Source organism: Gavia stellata, chromosome 1 (assembly GCF_030936135.1).
Source record: "Gavia stellata isolate bGavSte3 chromosome 1, bGavSte3.hap2, whole genome shotgun sequence".
Classification (NCBI taxonomy): Eukaryota; Metazoa; Chordata; class Aves; order Gaviiformes; family Gaviidae; genus Gavia; species Gavia stellata.
The window spans coordinates 86715461-86734066 of NC_082594.1; the positions used below are offsets into that span (position 1 = coordinate 86715461).

Sequence of the window (18606 nt, forward strand, 5' to 3'; positions counted from 1 at the left end):
CCCTACATGATGGGGCAGACTCTGACCTCTTCTCACAGAGGCCACTCCCCACTACCTAAACCTTGTCATGTAAACCCAATACAATAGATATAGAATATATTTTAGCAGATAAACACAAAACAAAAAAGCTCATAGGAAAAAGGTGAACTTACAGACTCAGAACAAGGAAATTATCATCAAGCCATGGCACTAGTCAGAATAAATTAACAAACCAAACCAAAACTGAACACTTTCCCAAAAAGAGATGTTCTAGTTCAAACAAGAATTCAAGTAAGTACTGTATTCTGTTATGCAGAATATTAGAAAAAATTATCTCCTTCTGGTGTTGCCTTCTAACCACACAAATATTGTTCCTTTCTTACTCTTTAACACTGCACTACTTTAGAGTCATCTGTCAGCACTTGCCTTGTTTCTTCACCCAGTGTTAAAGACAGCACAGCCTTGCATGCTATGAGGAGGAACCAAAAGCAGTTATATAGTGCAGACTTTTAATCTCCTAATTTTCATACCAGCTTAAGAACTACATCTATTACTGGTATGTTTGAAGACAAGCATGGAAAAGGCAACTCCACTCATTATCTAAACTGGCTCTGTCCACAACTTCAGCAGAGAGAGAAACTGCTATGGCATTGCAATTATATCCATGCTGCACAGATGGAAGCAGCTTTGACCATCTAATCACAAGCTGAAGTCTGCACAATATGCAATACCAGCATATGAACCCTGAACTCCAATCAAATGTGGAGTTTCAAAAACTGTGTTTAATTGGTAAGACCATTTATCACCAGGCTTAACAGTCAGCTAGTACTCTAACACAAAATTACAGGTAAACACTAAAGTTGCCTTCATGTCTGTGAAAAAGTCACAGGCACCTCAATAAGAAACCTGAACTCACTGGTATCTTCACATTATGAAATTTTGTTAAATGCAAGTTTGGCATGAAGATAAGGAACTTAAACAAATTATGAATGAACCTTCCTGACTGTAATCTTCTCTTTAGCAGCAACCTCTATTTTCAAGAAGCTTGGGTTAAGAATTCCTTTGATTAATGCCTCTCAATAACAAGAGCAATGGAAACTACAGTTTCACAGTCCTTCTTCACCCTTAATCTTCCCCCAAAAGACTACTGAAAGCTGAAAGCAGAAAGGAATATGAGGTATGAGCTTTTAGAATTTACAGATAGCTGAAATAAAAAAAAAGTTATGGGGAAGGAAGACAAACGGGATTGATACCTGTTTTTTGGTGTTCACTTCCTAGTTCAAGCTCAGAGTGATCACTCTACTCCTATGTGTGTTTCACAATGCATTAGTTCAGAGCTCTCTAATGCTTATTGTCCAGATCTGATTTACAGCAAACGCTCAGGATCTAAATTCATAATTCAGCCTCTGCCTTCGGCTATTCTATCACTATGAAAATTTCACTAAGTGTGTTTCAGCTTTTAACATCTTACCTGAGGCAGGGAAGGGGTCTTAAGTCACCATCTAAATTGATACCTACAGCTATCATCTTTGAGTATCTCCACACAAACATTTCTGGAAGTTCTCTTCCACTTCAACTTAGCCAAGTTAATATCACAAGAGGAAAGCTGGAACCCACATCAACGGAGAAAAGACCTAAGAAATCCCTGCGCCTCAATGGACTAGCTTTGCTATTCTTGAATGCACTCCAATGTGACACATCTAAACTTTTCAACCAGAAGCCCAGGAAGAGTACCTAAAACTTTGTATCTTGGTTCTGTGGAGAAAGGGAATAGAAAGATTTATTATGCAAAAATCTAGTTTTACACAGGTCAATAAGGAAAATATAAAATGACTAAACAACAAAATGACACAGAGAGATACTGCCAAGAAATCTTATGACAGCATGGAAAAACCAAAGGTGATAGCTGCTGTTACACCTTGCACATCGAACTAGAAAGAGAGAAACTATGGTGTATACTGCCATGCTGAAAGAATCATATTTCATACAGTAAGTGCACATGCACCTGCAACTGAATCTGTGTGGAATTTAACCATGAGAGAATCCTTTGTTGTAACACAACCACAACTGAAACCTTAACAATTAATAAAGCATACTCTGGAACTCACAGATGTAAAATATTTTCACCTATGCACTGATGAGACTAACAGAAGCCAGTGGAAGTGCTCTGCTCACTGGCACTAGGAAAAGTGGATAGTAAAAAAGAACTACATGTTTCTAAGGTTTGCTAAGATAAGAGCTCAACCTCTCTCCTGTTCAAGAATGCTCTAACTAGCCACATCTTACTACCAAACCTTCTCACTCCCCAACCCAATAATATAATTTCTACTATATTCAGCCTTGTGCTTTCCACAGGAAAGCCTACCTCATACTAAAAATACTAGGGAGAACCTGTATCATACAAAAATACTAGGGAAAGCATAAAAGTTCATCACAACAAACAACAGGATATGGAACCAGACAAAAGAGTCAGTGAGAAAGAACCTCTCTCAAAAATATCCTCAGTTGCACCTCATGTCAAGTAAACCTAAACAACAAAACATCAGTGGCAAACTGCCTGTAAATTAAGTGATAACAGTGTGCTACAATATTGTACTATCTATCTTTATCACAACCATCTTTTACTCACAGTTTGTGTGTTGATATCATCTTCTCCCATAGGTTCATCCACTATTTGCTGTCCATTCTGTAAAAAACAGACACAGCAAGTTACTAGAAATGCTGCAAGTACAGAAATAAATATATTGCAGATGTGCTTTTACGGCATACTACTGTACAGGATCAAGTGTTCTTCATAGTCTATAAAAAAGACTGCTTATTGCTGGCACGCAATGCTACTCTGGCTTTGATCCTCGTGTATTATCAAACTGGACGAAGTCACAGTAAGAAATATATAAAACAATCTGGCATTTGAAGACTTACTACTACTCAGCTAGACATTATTTTCCACTACTACAACTTCTGCAAAGGAGTTAAACCTGATGAAGGCTGAACAGCAAAAAGCCACAACAAAGAACAGATGAACAGGTTCTTTCTAAGAGTAAGACCTTATGTAGCAATAGTCAGTCCTTCCTCTATCATGACTACTTTAAGAACATTTATAACTACAGTATAGCCTCATAAAAACTATGAACGCAATGCTAATTTTATTAGCCAGCATTTACTACTTCCTGTACTTTTTTTAAGGACCATTCTAAAAAGCCAAACAGAAACAGGCTTTTGAATTTTAAATTTAGCCATAAAGATTTAAAAAACCTTAAATACTCTGTTGGTCAACAAATGCTTTCTTTTCCTTTTCAGTGATACTACACTTGGACAATCTCTAAAAGACATTTTTCCCAGAAAGACTTAGAAGGACCTTGCTTACATACAAGCATAAATATTAGCAAGTTGCAAGGAAAAATATGTTTTTCCTAAGTTATGGTATGGGATATCACCTGGGGTGTTTCCCTAGTGAACACAAGGCCTAATTAATCTATTTTTTCAGAACTTAATTTACTAAAGTTTTCAGAACTTAATTTACTTAAGATAAAGTTACATGCATGTATGGATACATATTTTTTAGATGTTAAAGTTAATAAAAGCTGCTTAGAGATTCAGAGATTTTAGCTTCATTCTACACCTTCCTTCCCACAATCCAGTTTTTCGACAGAACCTGTGGAACCTTCCCAGCATTTTTCTGTAACAACTTCTGATTAATATAGTCTTCCAGCTTGCACAAGGCTGGAGGAGAATTTTTTATATGAAGTGACAGATTAAACCCTAACAACTTAGGAATTCTATTTTTCAAATATTGCAAACACACTGAATGTTCAATCTCAGAAGGTTACCAGCTTTCTACCAAGTTTTCTACCGAGCACTTTTTTGCTAAAAGATGCAGCTGGATAAAGATAAATTATGAAAATTATGGATTGCCCAAAATATGACACAGGTGCTTTAATTTTTTAAAGAGTATGAGGAGGGGAAGAATGTTCAGAGTTCTTGCACATGATAACACCGCCATTTTCTCATCTTAACTGGTTTTGGGAACTTCTAGTATGACAGTATGACTCTAGTCTACTCTAGAAGTCATCTTTCCATGAGGGAGGACTAGTAAGAAATCAGCTTCACATGTTATAGGTTACTACAGAGGTGAATATAATCTTCATAAGCTGTCTCAGTTAAGGGCAGGCACCATTACACCTTCCAGTTGTACAGCTAAGGGTAATTTGATAAGATGATGCTGTAAAAAGCCTAAATTCCCCTCATGGTAGCATCTTTTATACTGTATCACAGAATCACTACGGTTGTAAAACACCTGTAAGATCATCAAGTCCAACCATCAGCCAACACCACCATGCCCATTAAACCATGTCCCACAATGCCACGTCCACACGTTCCTTGAACACCTCCAGTGAGGGTGACTCCACCATTTCCCTGGGCAGCCTGTTCCAATGCTGTGAAGAAATTCTTCCTAATATCCAGAGTAAGCCTCCCCTGGCGCAACTTGAGGCCATTTCCTCTTGTCCTATCACTAGTCACTTGGGAGAAGAGGCCAACACCCACCTCTCTACAACCCCCTTTCAGGTAATTGTAGAGAGCAGTAAGGTCTCCCCTCAGCCTCCTCTTCTCCAGGCTAAACAACCCCAGCTCCCTCAGCCGCTCCTCATAAGACTTGTGCTCCAGACCCCTCACCAGCTTCATTGCCCTTCTCTGGACACACTCCAGCACCTCAATGTCCTTCTTGTAGTGAGGGGCCCAACTCTGAACACAGGATTTGAGGTGCAGCCTCACCAGCACCAAGTACAGGGGCACAATCACTTCCCTAGTCCTGCTGGCCACACTATTTCTGATACAGGCCAGGATGCCATTGGCCTTCTTGGCCACCTGGGCATGGCTCATCTTCAGCCGGCTATCAACCAGCACCCCCAGGTCCTTTTCAGCTGGGCAGCTTTCCAGCTACTTGTCCCCAAGCCTGTAGCGTTGCATGGGGTTGTTGTGACCCAAGTGCAGGACCCGGCACTTGGCCTTGTTGAACCTCATACAGTTGGCCTCGGCCCATCGATCCAGCCTGTCCAGATGCCTCTGCAGAGCCTTCTGACCCTCAAGCAGATCAACACTCCTGCCCAACTTGGTGTCATCTGCAAACTTGCTGAGGGAGCACTCGATCCCCTCATCCAGATAATTGATAAATATATTAAGACTGGTCCCAAATCTGAGCCCTGGGGGACTCCGCTTGTGACCGGCCGCCAACTGGATTTCACTCCATTCACCACGACTCTCTGGGCTCGGCCATCCAGCCAGTTTTTTACCCAGCGAAGAATGTACCTGTCTAAGCCACGAGTCGCCAGCTTCCCTAGGAGAATACTGTGGGAGACAGTGTCAAAGGCTTTATGATGCTCTAAAACGCCTAAATTCCCCTCACTGTAGCATCTGCTATACTGTACTATACTCTTATACTGTACAAGCAATGAATATTGTACTATCTTTCCTTAAGATACATAAAAAGTTCAAATTATCAAATAGCAGACCATAAAAATATTGGCTTAGCTAAGTAACAGAAATGAGTGTTTTTAAGTAAACCTGTTTACAAGGAAGCATATTGTGTATACATATATCATTAACATCAAGGCCACAAGTCATATACCTTCCCTTTTCTCAAATCTATGACATATATTTAAACTAAATTTAACATTTGTATTTTAGCTACACATCTCTATATTCTGTTCATGCTACATGATAGCTTCCAAAGTATCTTGTCAATAGGAAAAAATGAGAAGAAAAACATTAGAACAAACGTGACAATTGACTTTAGCTGGAAAGGAGGAGTCTATAATGTCCTAACAACTAATGATGGCTAAACTCTGGGCCCTAAAATAGGGCAACTTGTGTATGAAAACCATGTGCTCTAAACTGACTCCACATGCAGATTTTCAGAAATAGTGATTCCTGCTACAACAATCATTCCACTGAACAATAATGTACATTAACTGCAGGTTAAGTAAGAATTTACCACACAGTAAGCTTTCAGATTTCATGCTTACTATTTTAAGGCAACTGAAACATAGTTGAAAGCAGAACACACTATCAGAAACTTGAGACAAGCCTCTCTTTGAAGGCAAAAAGGTGAGATCAACCACTGTTTTTAAAAAGGCTCTAATCTTTAACCTCATTGACGTTTTCAACATTTTATCAGTCTACCAGAAAAAACACAGCGAACTTTTGCAATACAAATGAACTGTTTTGTACAATCTGGTTTTCCTGTTTAATCCTGCATTGCTTTTGGTTACTTTTCAGTTGAATTCAAGCAATGCATTCCAAACACACTTATTGGAACTAGGAACAAACTCAAGAAATCAGCATGTGCGCCATGCGGTCATGTCTGAGCCAGATCACTGGATTAGCAAGATCTTTTTAAATAGGTCTACCCAAGCAATGATTATGCTAAAGGAATCACTGGATGGTAGAACCAGTTTTTCTCAGAACAGTCTGTGCCATGTAAGGTAAAGAAGAATATGTATATATGATTTATGATTTGCTGGTAAATGATACTATTAAATTGAAAGCAGTTGTGTATTCAGAAAGTCTGCAAAGCATACTGCCTTTATAATGAGTTAAAATGTAAAGCCAAACGGCTCCTATTGGAAGTGGCAATATTTAAACCACTGGGGAGCGAGGAAGTCAGCAGCATGCTTAAGAGGTGAGTGAATGAAATAGCTTCTGTTTTGCTGGGCCTAGACTCGCTCTAGATCTAACTAGAAGCAAGGGCATGTCTCAATGACATAACAGATTGGGACTAGATACAATAGTCCGATGAATACAGAATAAGAGAAGGCTGAATATATCCTTCACATATACAGATTGGTCTAATTAAAAAGATAGTCTCTAGACCTTGATTATTCTTCAGCTGCACTCCTCCCATAGTGGGACACTAAGCAAGCAGAATGGATCAAAGTTCTGGTTATTTCCAGTACTCTGGCTCCAAAAGCAGAACGTCTTTCAGATGACAGCGCAAGGGAACTATAAGAAAAATAACAGAAAAGATGCACAGAAAGGTTCTATTTACACCTAAACACATCAGCAATCAATTTAGGCCATGAAAGGAGGATGCACATCCCTTATAAAGGTAACCTACGAAATGATCTTCCAATCCACTCAAATTCCACTTCCTTGACTGTTTTTCAGTGGAAACAGTCATGTTAAGTTATCTACAAATTTGACTCCCAGAAGTTTTTAAACCTGTTGCCGCATTTCACTAAACTGGTAGAAATGAATACTTAAACACAGCTGGGTTCCAGTATTTTCCGTGAAGGTACATGGACAGGAACACAAAAGAGATCCTACAGGTTCCTTAACTAAGCATAAAGCAGACAAACATCAGGGAATCTGCATCAGGCAGCTGGTACACAAATGTCCGCAACATGAACCAACAGAACCTCTGACACAGAAGACAATCAACTACAAAACAGGAAATCAACCATCAATACTTCCAGCAACCAAAAATTACAGGTTTAAACCCGATGAACTCGTAGGATATAATCAAGTACTTGATTTTCCTGGCAAAAAGACAGTTGGAAGGCTTTTTCTTTTTTTTTTAAATTCAGATTATTTCACTTCTTGACCAGTAACACATGCCCATAAATAACTGCACTGGAAGGGACCAAGAGGTTGCAAGTAGTGGCATATGTTAGGGTATTGAGAAAATACAATCATACTGAATCCTTTGTAAGAAAGGAGTACATCAAGAAATGTAGCCCACGTCCCACCCACAATCAATTAACCACTTTTGGTGAAGCAGGGAATATCCTGCACTCTACAGACTACATACTATATATTGATCTACAGTCTTAATGTCACTTGTTACTTTTTTTTTTTAAATTACGTTTCCAACATTTACTGCAAGAGATCCAATTCATCTTGGAAGTCTGGCAAAACTATACTATCTTGAGCACCTGCACAATAAACCTAATGCTATTCCCATCTATCCTTCTGATTAGCACTAGACCCAAACAGATAATCTTGTATGTAAAATACACCATCTAGCATCTGTAACAGCAATTTGAACTTACCAATGGTGCAGAATATCTTATTTTAATAACAATGTCAGGTACCCATCATTCCCATCACACGTTTTTTTTTTTACAGGTATCTCACCCATATTAATTGAAATATTAAGTGGATGAATTATTTTTTTTCCTATTTTTCTCGTTAGCATCATCAATAATATTACAGATAGTATACACTGGAAGTTTTTAGATTGAGCTTAGCATCTCCATTCTCACATTCTGTTTGCAAATCAAAGTTCTGCTAATTTGAACTTACCTTGCTGAACTTTATGTTCTTTCCTACAGTTTTAATAGAATATTTTCTGAAGGACATAAGTTTGTCCGCAAAGCTTCTTTGATATTAGACACCACCACATAATCTTATTCCTCCCCCAAAACATCTCTGCTTTGTGTTTAGACTATTGCTAGACTATTTTGGTATGTTTAAGTAGCCTCTCTGCAAAATATTTTAACTTTTTTACCCGACTATGTTTGTCAGTTATTTAAAAATCCCTTATGAAATTGATACCAGTATAATTCTTCCACCATTAACCTCAACATTTCCTAATTATTAATATTGGGCTTGAGCATAAGCTAGCCACCAGTTTAAGAGTTCAGTATATTATGTAACTACTGACTTTTCCGTGTAATTGGTGCCTTTTAGCAGAACTGCTGCAATTAAGATATAATAAAAAAGTGTTATATTCTTAGACTTAACAATGTGACACATCAAGAATTATGAACTGTATATCAGTGCATGATGATGTTTTGAGTACACAAATAAGCAGACAAGATATCTGAATCACACCACTGAAAAATCATTACCTAGAAGTTATAACTTGCCAATGAGTAATATAGGCGATGATTTAACTATGCTTTGGAATTGTAATTTAAATAAATTACCTGGATAAGTCTTAAGTTTCTCCCAGGTAATTCCTAGTTTTCAGCTACCAAAGCTTCCATACTTATCCAACAACTTTTAAACACAGTTATAGGATTTAATAAAAACCTTCCCCCTCCTCCACTTTAAATCTTCTGAAATAAAGTTTAGGATACCAAAAATAAATATGTCAAACACACAAGAACTTTTGGTATTATTTATTATTCAGTCGTTAAAACACCACCCATATATAGATCTGAGCACTTACACTCCAGTGTTTTCAAGGGACTCTCAACTGACAGATAAAGCTTAAGAACTGTGTGATCCTTGAATTGAGTAAAGCTGTAACAATGCTTCCGACTTGTTTCAAAGCAGCACAGAATACAGTATTCCCACTGAAACATTCGTAACAAATTTGCTGTTAGTAACACAAGGCACCAGGTGGAACTACATTCAGTAAAAGCCTTTCGAACTGTACATGCTTAAACTTGCTATTCTAAGCAGCAATGAACTACCCTGAGAAAAATTTGTAGGTCCGCAGAAAAATAGTTGAAAATAGACTGAGAGGACCTTGAGCGGTCATCCAATCTATCTCAATGCACCAAGGCACGATCAGCTATTCTTATAATGTTGCTCACAAGACATTTATGTCTAACCCCAGTAATGGAGTTTTCACAATCTATTCCAGTGCTTAACTAAAATGTAAGGCTTTAATAGGATCTGAATTGATGACTTAGGGGAGACCTCATCCCTCTCTACAATTACCTGAAAGGAGGTTGCAGAGAGGTGGGTGTTGGCCTCTTCTCCCAAGCGATGAGTGAGAGGACAAGAGGAAATGGCCTCAAGTTGCACCAGGGGAGATTCAGACTCAATATTAGGAAAAATTTCTTTACTAAGAGAGTGGTGAGACACTGGAATAAGCTGCCCAGGGAAGTGGTAGAGTCACCCTCCCTGGAGGTATTCAAGGAACGTGTGGACGCGGCATTGTGGGACATGGTTTAATGGACATGGTGGTGTTTTTTTAGTTGATGGTTGGACTTGATGATCTTACAGGTCTTTTCCAACCTTAGTGATTCTGTGACTTGTGCCCTAACACCTGAACTGTGAAGCCACACAGATACAAAGCATTTACCTAAATCCTGATCTGATTAACACTTATTATGTGTAAGTAGCGGAAGTGAGCTAACATAGACTTCTTCAGCTGTTCTATCATAGCATATACTTAATACATTTTGCATATACTATGTTAAAACCAACACAAGTATCAAAAACTCATTAATTTTTTTGAAAAACAAAACAAAAACCTAAAGATATGAGTCGTTATTCTTATGAAACATAAAAATACTGCAAGTATTTCTTTCATATAAAACTTTATTACTTCAAGTTCCATTAATTCCACATAATTTATTCTAAACTTTATTGACTAAGGTGACTGACTTCTTCCTTTGCTGAGTATTAAAAGAAACAGCAGGATATTGAAACTTGCCTCTCTGTAGACAATCAACCTCAGATATGAGCCATTAACATGCAGATCATTTAGGTACAAAGCCAAACTTCCGTAAGTTAGGATACTTGGGCAAATTTAACTATGTGATTTTGTAAACCCTGTTTATTTTACTACCTTCTTATCTAATATGACTCAAGAGTACAGTTTAACAATACAGAAAAGCAGTCCTCTTTCTTCCACTGCAATGCTTTCCTTGGCACTGGCATTTGCCCAGCCCTGTGCCAAGTCAAGTCAGAAAAGGAAACTAAAAAATGTTTGCAGTTCTCAGTGAGTTTAATTCTCTAAAATAACTCAGCTTGAAGTCAGACAAGTGCCATGGCATTATCCAAGATGCCAGACATATAGTACCATAAAATAGTCTGGGCCAACCACTTAGTGTAGCTAAAACAATCTCCAAACCATGTACGTTCATTTGTTCAGAAAAAACCCAAAACAAACAAACCCAAAAAAACCAAGGAAGTGAAATTTTCATTTAGTTCCCTAGCTATATGGGTGGTAAATTATAACACTTAACCCATCAATTCAGCAGCCTTAGATTAAAAAAAAAGCAAACCACAACCCAAGAAAACCCCACACCACCTATCCTCTGTTCATCTGCTCCAAAGAGGAAGAAATATACATGGAGAAATCACTTACTTCAATATATCCAACCAACGCTGCACATATGAAAATAAAAGAAATTCCTTCTCTGCCCGCACACATTATCCTAAGACTGACTCTAGCATCTGATAGTCTACAAATCTTATTACCAGGACTGTAGTTGCACAAGAAGGCAGGTATGCTTTACCTTCACTGCCTCCTGCAGTCCCAGACCCACTGAAATGCCCTGTGCCTGCCTGGGCTCCTTCCAAAGGGGACTGGGGCACACACATGGGAGTATGTGCCAGGTCCTTCCCTCACGAGTCGGGGGCAGCCAACGGGCACAGCAAGACTGTGTGCTGCAATTCCTTACACTGCAGACACAGGTTTTCAGACATGAGTTGGTTTCTCAGAATCTCTTTGCATAATAAATGACAAAGTTTTAAATTTAATATTGAAGTCAACTAAAACATTACTTGTTTACGCTCATTTTGTCATTTCACTATTTTAATAAATTCTACGAAGAAAAAAGACTAATCTATGGAGCAACTTCACTATTTCCTAAAATTCAGGATTTCCAAGGTGACTATACAACAAATGTCAACTGCTGGAAGACAGGAGAAAGACTCCCCATTAAGTGAAAAAAATTGTTTAACATGCAAGCTTAAGTTCTAGCAGTAACTAATTTTGGCAATCATGTTATGTAAGGAATAATACAAATAATATGCATCATGGTATGGTTACATCCTGCAACCATCACCTTTTAAGCCTGCAGGACAAAGATGATTTTATTTTTCAGAGCTATATTTTGCTGGACATTTAATATCACAACAAAATACCATTTCTTCACATCTTCTGTATATACTTAAGCATGTTCCGATAAATTAATGCTTGAAATTAAATGTTAAATGGAAATTTAATTAATATAATTAAATTAAATGGAACCTTAGAAATTGTGTCAGAAAACTAGTAATGTATTTAGAAGACATGTGCTACTTTTTACACAATTGCTTCACTCAATAAATAAATAAATAATAATTAAAAAAGCATCACATTTCCTCCAAAAAGAGTTAAGTGGAGCATTAAGCATACCACAGGGGGTTCCTTGCATCAAAGAGAACATATGGTAGCTGTTACTGATAAGAATGAGCTAGCAGTAACTTTGTGGTTGAGCCACTGGAGTAGGTCCCTGGAAATCAGAGTTCATCTCCTAGCTCTAGAACAGACCCCATGAATTATCCTAGATGGAATCACTAAGCTGTTGAGCCTCATTTTTCCATCTGTTACACAGGATTTTTTCCCCCCTCTATTTCCAATGGGTGAGGCATTTAATCTTATTTCAGAGAACAAGGAGAGAATAAGTAGCGCAGTATCATGTATGCAAGCATATAGCACAATACTTTCGGTAATCAACCACTTTAGTTCGTCTAAACTTAAAAATTCCCTGAAGAGATTCTAACTTATCCAGTTCTACTGATTAAATTATTCCCCTCTTAAAAGTCACCAAGATTGAAAAAACAATTACAAGTTTTTACTCTTGCCTGAAAAACTGCTTAAAAGTTTCATTATTGGAAAACTGCTGTGAATTATCATTGGAAAAAACACCCCAAAACAACACAAAACAAACAAAAAACCGCAAACCAAACCAAAAACCACAGAAAACCACAAAACACCCCACAACCCCAAACCCAGTACCTTAAATGAGTTCGTAAAGTTGATAGATCTGCCAACTGCGAAGATCAATCAACTCACAAAGCTATTATTTTTGATGTGTAGAAATAATTAAACGCCCACCTTAGTCTATGTATCATTGTGAATCTAAGTCGAGCATTTCAAATGACAAACAACTACAGTTAGTGTGACAGATCACAATCAATTAAAAGACAACAGACATGCCTTTAAACATGTCAGTCTGCTTACATCTACTTTGTGTTAGAGGTCCCAGCTGTGATGAGAAATATTACATACGCCATAATGAATAAAACAATTACAAGCTAAGAACTGCCAATGTCATAAAAAACCTAATGGAATGATTCAAGAAGTAAGTCAAACTCAACACCTTCTATGAGGAAACCAAGAGCTGTGGAGTGCACAAAATACTGAATGAAGGTATGAATTCAGCAAAGTAAAGCACTTGCCCCCTCCTACCCCACTTAGCTGACAGCAGGACATCAGTACTATGTCATGTAGTAGGACTGTGTTAACTGAAAAACCAGAGCAGGTAAAATTGTACCATTAAGGATCTGAAAAAGCTGAAGAAAAAAACCACCCACACATAAATGTCTTTCATGCAGATTATATGTTTCTCAAGACAGTATTTACATATATATAACATCTGTTATCTGTGTCTCTATCACAGTAGTTTGTAGAATACAAGGTATACTATATACTTAGATGAGAATTAAATTGCCAATTGCCACTTTTAACCCAATGTAAGAAAATGTCACTCCACAAATCTGTGAAAAACTCAGATTTCAGAATGCACTGTACTGACAGCAGGTATGTATGTGAAGTGATAGCCGAGTGCTGCAGAGAATTCTGCCTATAATAGAGGGACGACGGATAGTCTTCAAAATCTACATAGACCAGTCCATTTAGGTGATTCTACTTTGGCTTTGAATTGTTTACCTGTGTTGGCTATACCAGAAATGACTGTAAATATAGCCTTTGCTCCTGTGGAATGTAAGTATGACACTGATTACACAGACTAGTACAGAATGTAGAGAGACAATCACAACCACAGCCTCATGGCTCCAGGGGACAAGACATCTGATAAATTTCAGATTCCATGCCAGAAGCATACATTGACATAGTGAATGTCACATTGACATGAGAATGGAATTACAAAGCAAAAATTACATTATACCAGATTCTTTAAAGCATCAGCATGACCGTTAAATGCTAGCACCCCTTGTCTTGGGCAAGGTTCAAATAATTCTGGATACATAAGAAAAAACAAGGATTTCTGCAAAAGGGGATTCATACCATTTATTTAAACACCTAAGTAGGTGATCATAAATCCCCTATTAAGAGCAGCAGAAAAACCTGAACTTTCTCCACAGCCAATTTAGGGAAACTAAATCAAAACTCCTAAAGACAGATGGCACAAATGCTTCCCAGAAAGTCTAGCAAATGGCATCTCCTTATGGTGGCCAGCTCTTTCAACATACCGGTGTCCAAAATTTGGCTGCCATAACTGTATTCATTCTCCTCCAGTCAACATTAATATGCATAGCTGGGTGTACGGATCAAAGGATCAGGCTAGTTATTCAAGCATTCAAATACAAACTCAAATCATCAATACTTAATTTACTTGAAAGCAGATGACTTGAAGTAACAGGCACATTCTCACCATGAAAAACAAACCTATGCTTGTTACAAACCTTGAGTAGACCCTGAGTCAATAAAAGACAGCATCATTCCACAGGCTTTAAAGGTGTTGTGATTTAAAACATGAAACTTTAAAAAAAACCCAAACCCACACATTATACTATATAGAATATTTTTAACATAATTTGTCCAACAACTTTACACATTGAAAAAGCTGTCAGAGATACAATGTGGATCACTGACCTATTTGTACCTATAGAAACAGAAGTCCTGCAACTGATCTCTGAAAACTATAAATCCATATTTCATCTAAAAAAATTGTTTGCATTATTTCTTAAGGACCATGTTCTACAGATCTGCTGTCCAGTACACACCTAAGTTACAGCAGTTGTTGATGGTTAACTATACTGTCTTCCAAAGTAATGCTAGTTAAAGGTATTCTATTCCTCCTACTAAATTTGCTCACACATGACAGCAAATCACCTCCTTGGTGGTACCAGTATAAAACCTGCAGTATAGGACTGCACTGGGAAACAAATAAAAAAATTAATAAAATATAAAATCTCACAGAGTTGTTAAGACAAGGTAAGTGTCTGAGCTGAGGTTTAAAGCTCAATAATTTGTAATTCCATGTGGATAACACAGTATTACAAGAACTGTGTCAGCAAATCTGAGAGGTTAACGGAAACTCCTTACCTCACTCAGTATTACAACTAAAGACATTACTACTATCAAACTATGACTGAAATCACAATGAGTTTCCAGGTGGATGTAAAAAAATATTTTTGCCCAAGGATACTCTTGCAGGATAGGGTCTGTAATTAGCATAGTGCTATGTTACAGATAAGCACAACTCATGCAAATTGAAAATGTAAGTTATGTATTTAGGTCATTTGCTTATGTATTTGACTTAAACTTACCTATTTTCACTAAACCATCTTTTCTTAAAGACTCATTTTAGGTAAGCAACCTTTCTAAGTCTACCTTTTTCCTTTTGTGGGTTATCCAAGAAGCTTTTATAGGTGCACTCTGGTCTTTTCAAGAATTGAGTGTTTATTTTAGACTAGGGCCTTAGAGTGCAAACCAGTCAGTTCATCACTGTTCATGTTTTGTTAGTGGTCCTAGAGAATTTTTTGGTGATCAACTGCTGTAGACTAATGTCAATGTAAGTGTTTAACTATTTTTGTCTAGGAAGCGGTAAAATACACTTGTTTCAAGAACTTTATGACAGCAGTTTAAAAACAAATCTTGTCTGAAATATACTAAACCAAATAACAGTATAATCAATCATGCACATATGCACATTTCAAATAATGTAATCTATTTTGCTACCTTTCCAGCATATATACCATGATTAAAGTTACATAGATGACATGCAGTGAGCATGGAAGACTAAAGTAACAGTTAAGATCTTTTCTCTAAATCACTAGTCTAAGTGGTCTTGCAGAAACATCTCCCATACCACCTTCTCCCCCACCCCCAAGAATCACACTACTGTTGTAGTTAGTCCTCATTAAAAAAAAATAATTCATCTAAGATCACCACTTCAGAAGTCATTGAATAACTGGCAAGAATTTAAAAGTAACTACAGTAACTGGCAAAAGTTTAAAAGACAGATCTGCCTGTCGTATCAGAACTGCAGATTCTTCTGACCCCCAGAGATACAGTCACTTTAAGCAGAAGGAAGACAAGACAGACATCAAAAGGACAAATATTTCTGATACTGCAGAAACTTTGCATGGGTCTTTCTCTCTCTTTGCTCCACTCACTAAGGACTAAGTCCTAACCTTGCAACTAATTGTTGCGAGCTGGCCTGAGTCCATTCCGTTCAAGATCAGCATCACTTGAAGCAGCCTGGCTGCACATCAGCTGGAGCAGATTCAAGTAGAAGCTGCACTGTCAGAAGAAGCTGTTTCTCTTCCGATGGGAGTCTGATCACAAACTAGCACATGCATTGTGAGCTACTAGGGAATCACAGAGCAAAAGCGACTGACTGTGTAGGTGTAGTGTTTACATAGATCCAAACCAACACAGTAGTAGACTGTAGGAAAAAAATGAAAATAACTGAGAGCATCTATGGCCTCGGATGCAAGTGAATCTAATTTCCAGTCGCTCTCCTTATCTCAGCCTAGGAAAGCTGACACGCGTCCTGCCTAACAAGGACAGGAGCACAACACAAACTCCCCGCTACCAACAGCAGGAAACCACACTACGCTGCATCTCAGGGATGTTCCCATAAACGCCGCCAAGCACAAAGCTTCACCCATGCGAAGCGTCCCTGCGGTTTCCCAAACGCTTGCGAAACTGCAGAGACAACCCCATCCTGCCTAGATAAGGGGGCAGCGGCACCCGGGCGGAGACGGCCCTTGGCCGCCGCAGGCGGAGCAGCGGCAAGGAGAGGGCACCGGGCAAGGTGAGGGCAGGCCCCGGTCCTCCTGGCCCTCCCGGACCGCGCTTGCGGAGGCGGCGGGGCCGCCCCGGGAAGGGAAACTCGCCGTGACAGTAACCAGACACCGCGCTGGAACAAAAGCGCCGGAGTCGGCCGCCGCCGCAGAAGCAGGTTACTCCCTCCCGGGGAAGGGGGCGGAAGGGGAGGGAGCGAGCCGGGAGCAGCCCGGTCCCGTGAAACACGCCCCAAGCCCCGGCGCGGGGGAGTCCCGGCCGGTCCCGGCCGTGAGTCAGTGCCCCGGAGAGGAAGCGGCGCGCAGGGGCCGGCCGGGCGGCAGGCGCCAACGCTCACTCCCCCGCTGCCCGCCCGAGCGGCCCGGGAGCTCAGCGCCCCGCAGCGCCCCGGCCCGCTGCCCCCCGGCCTCCCGCCCGCAGTTGCGGCGCTGCCGCCTCGAGCGCCCGCGAGGGGAAACTCTGCCCGTCCCTTGAGAGGCGGCGGCGGCGGCGGGAGCCAAGGTCCGGTCCCGTCCCCTCCTCACAACTTTCCCCACGACACCCCCCCGCCCGCCCCGTACCTCGGTGCTGCTCTCAGCTGTGCTCTCCACAGCCATCTTCTGCCAAGGGTCCGCCAGCTGCGCCAGGGGCATCTTCCCCGCCCGGCTCCCGCAGCCTCCGCGCTCCGCTTTCCCGCACGCCGGCGGCGGCGAGGCAGGCAACAGGCGGGACACCCCAGCTGGCTCTACGGGCGGCTCCTACAGCGACTGCTGCCCGCTGCCCGCTGCCGCCGTCCGTCCCTCCCCCCGCCCCCTCCCCGCTGCCAGGCGGAGCTGCGCTTCCGCCCTCCCCCCGGCCCGCCGCTCGGGCCCGGCTTCCGCTCACAACATGGCGCCCGGGCCGTACCTGCCCGACCAAAGGCGCCTGCGCACGCCACCGCCGGGCGGGTCCGCTGCCGCCCCGGCGCGCGCCGCCAGCAGGTGCCGGGCTGGCCCGGGCCGCGGGGGAGGGGGCAGCCGGGTGCGCCCGGCTCAGCGGGCGGCAGCGCTCAGCCGAGCCGAGCCGCGCTGCGCCGCGGGCGAGAGGCTGGAGTGCGGCGCTGCTGGAGGCCCGGGCAGGACCGGGTCAGTCGCGGGCGCGGCCATGCCGCCGCCCCTGGCCGGCGCCGGAGGAGAAGCGCTCGGTGACCGCGGGCGGCCGGGCCGCTGCCGTGCGGGGCCGGGGCTCCCGGGTGCGGGGCCTGCCCGTACTTCGCCGCTACCCGGCCTCGGTCGGTTTTGCCCAGCGTTGTGCAAGGCAGAGCCGGGCAGGCCCGCGGGGTTGAAGGGCGGCAGCGGCCGGGCGCCCTTTTTTGTACGAAGCGCTCGTGTGGGGTTTCACCCTCAGCGCTGCCGCTGCGAGGTTTAGTCAGGCCAGCCCCAACGGGAGGGGCTGTTAGGAGCCCGGCCAGGGCCCGGGGCCGCCGCTGCGCAGGCCCGTGCGCTGGGGGGAATGGGAGAGATGAAAAGTTTGCATAAACAGAAGAGCGGATGGAGAAGCTGGGATGCGAGTGAGGACGGGGAGGAAGACGTAGTGTTGTGCAGAGCGTCATTAGGCAAAGAGGGAAAGGAATTAAGATGCAGGTATTTGTTTTTACAGCAATACCATTTAAGTAGTGGTTGGGCTGCATGAGTAAGAGTTGCCTCCAAGCGGGAAAGTCATACTTCTGCAGGCCAAGAGACATGAAGATAAAGCTGTCAAGAAAACCCCACAGGTTCTGAAAACAGCCCTTATTTTACTTTTTATCCCCAGCTGTTAGCTAGTACACAAACAGCTGACTTAAACATATACTGAGATCCACGAATGTATGCAGTCTTACGTGGTTCCCTTACACTGTTAAGCACTGTAATAAACACCCATCCTTTTGCAATGTCAGATAGCTTGGC

At 41.3% G+C, this 18606-nt stretch overlaps 1 protein-coding gene across 1 annotated transcript in view; it reads right to left on the minus strand.

Moving 5' to 3' along the window:
• Window positions 1-17334, minus strand: part of RPS6KA3 (ribosomal protein S6 kinase A3) — an 81739-nt gene extending 64405 nt beyond the window's left edge. Inside the window, exons 1-2 of the mRNA XM_059824684.1 lie at window positions 17263-17334; window positions 2609-2665 (exon numbers count right to left, since the gene is read on the minus strand). Of these exons, the coding sequence (XP_059680667.1) occupies window positions 2609-2665; window positions 17263-17334 (129 nt within the window). The remainder of the gene's footprint in view (window positions 1-2608; window positions 2666-17262) is intronic.
• Window positions 17335-18606: the final 1272 nt, after the last annotated feature.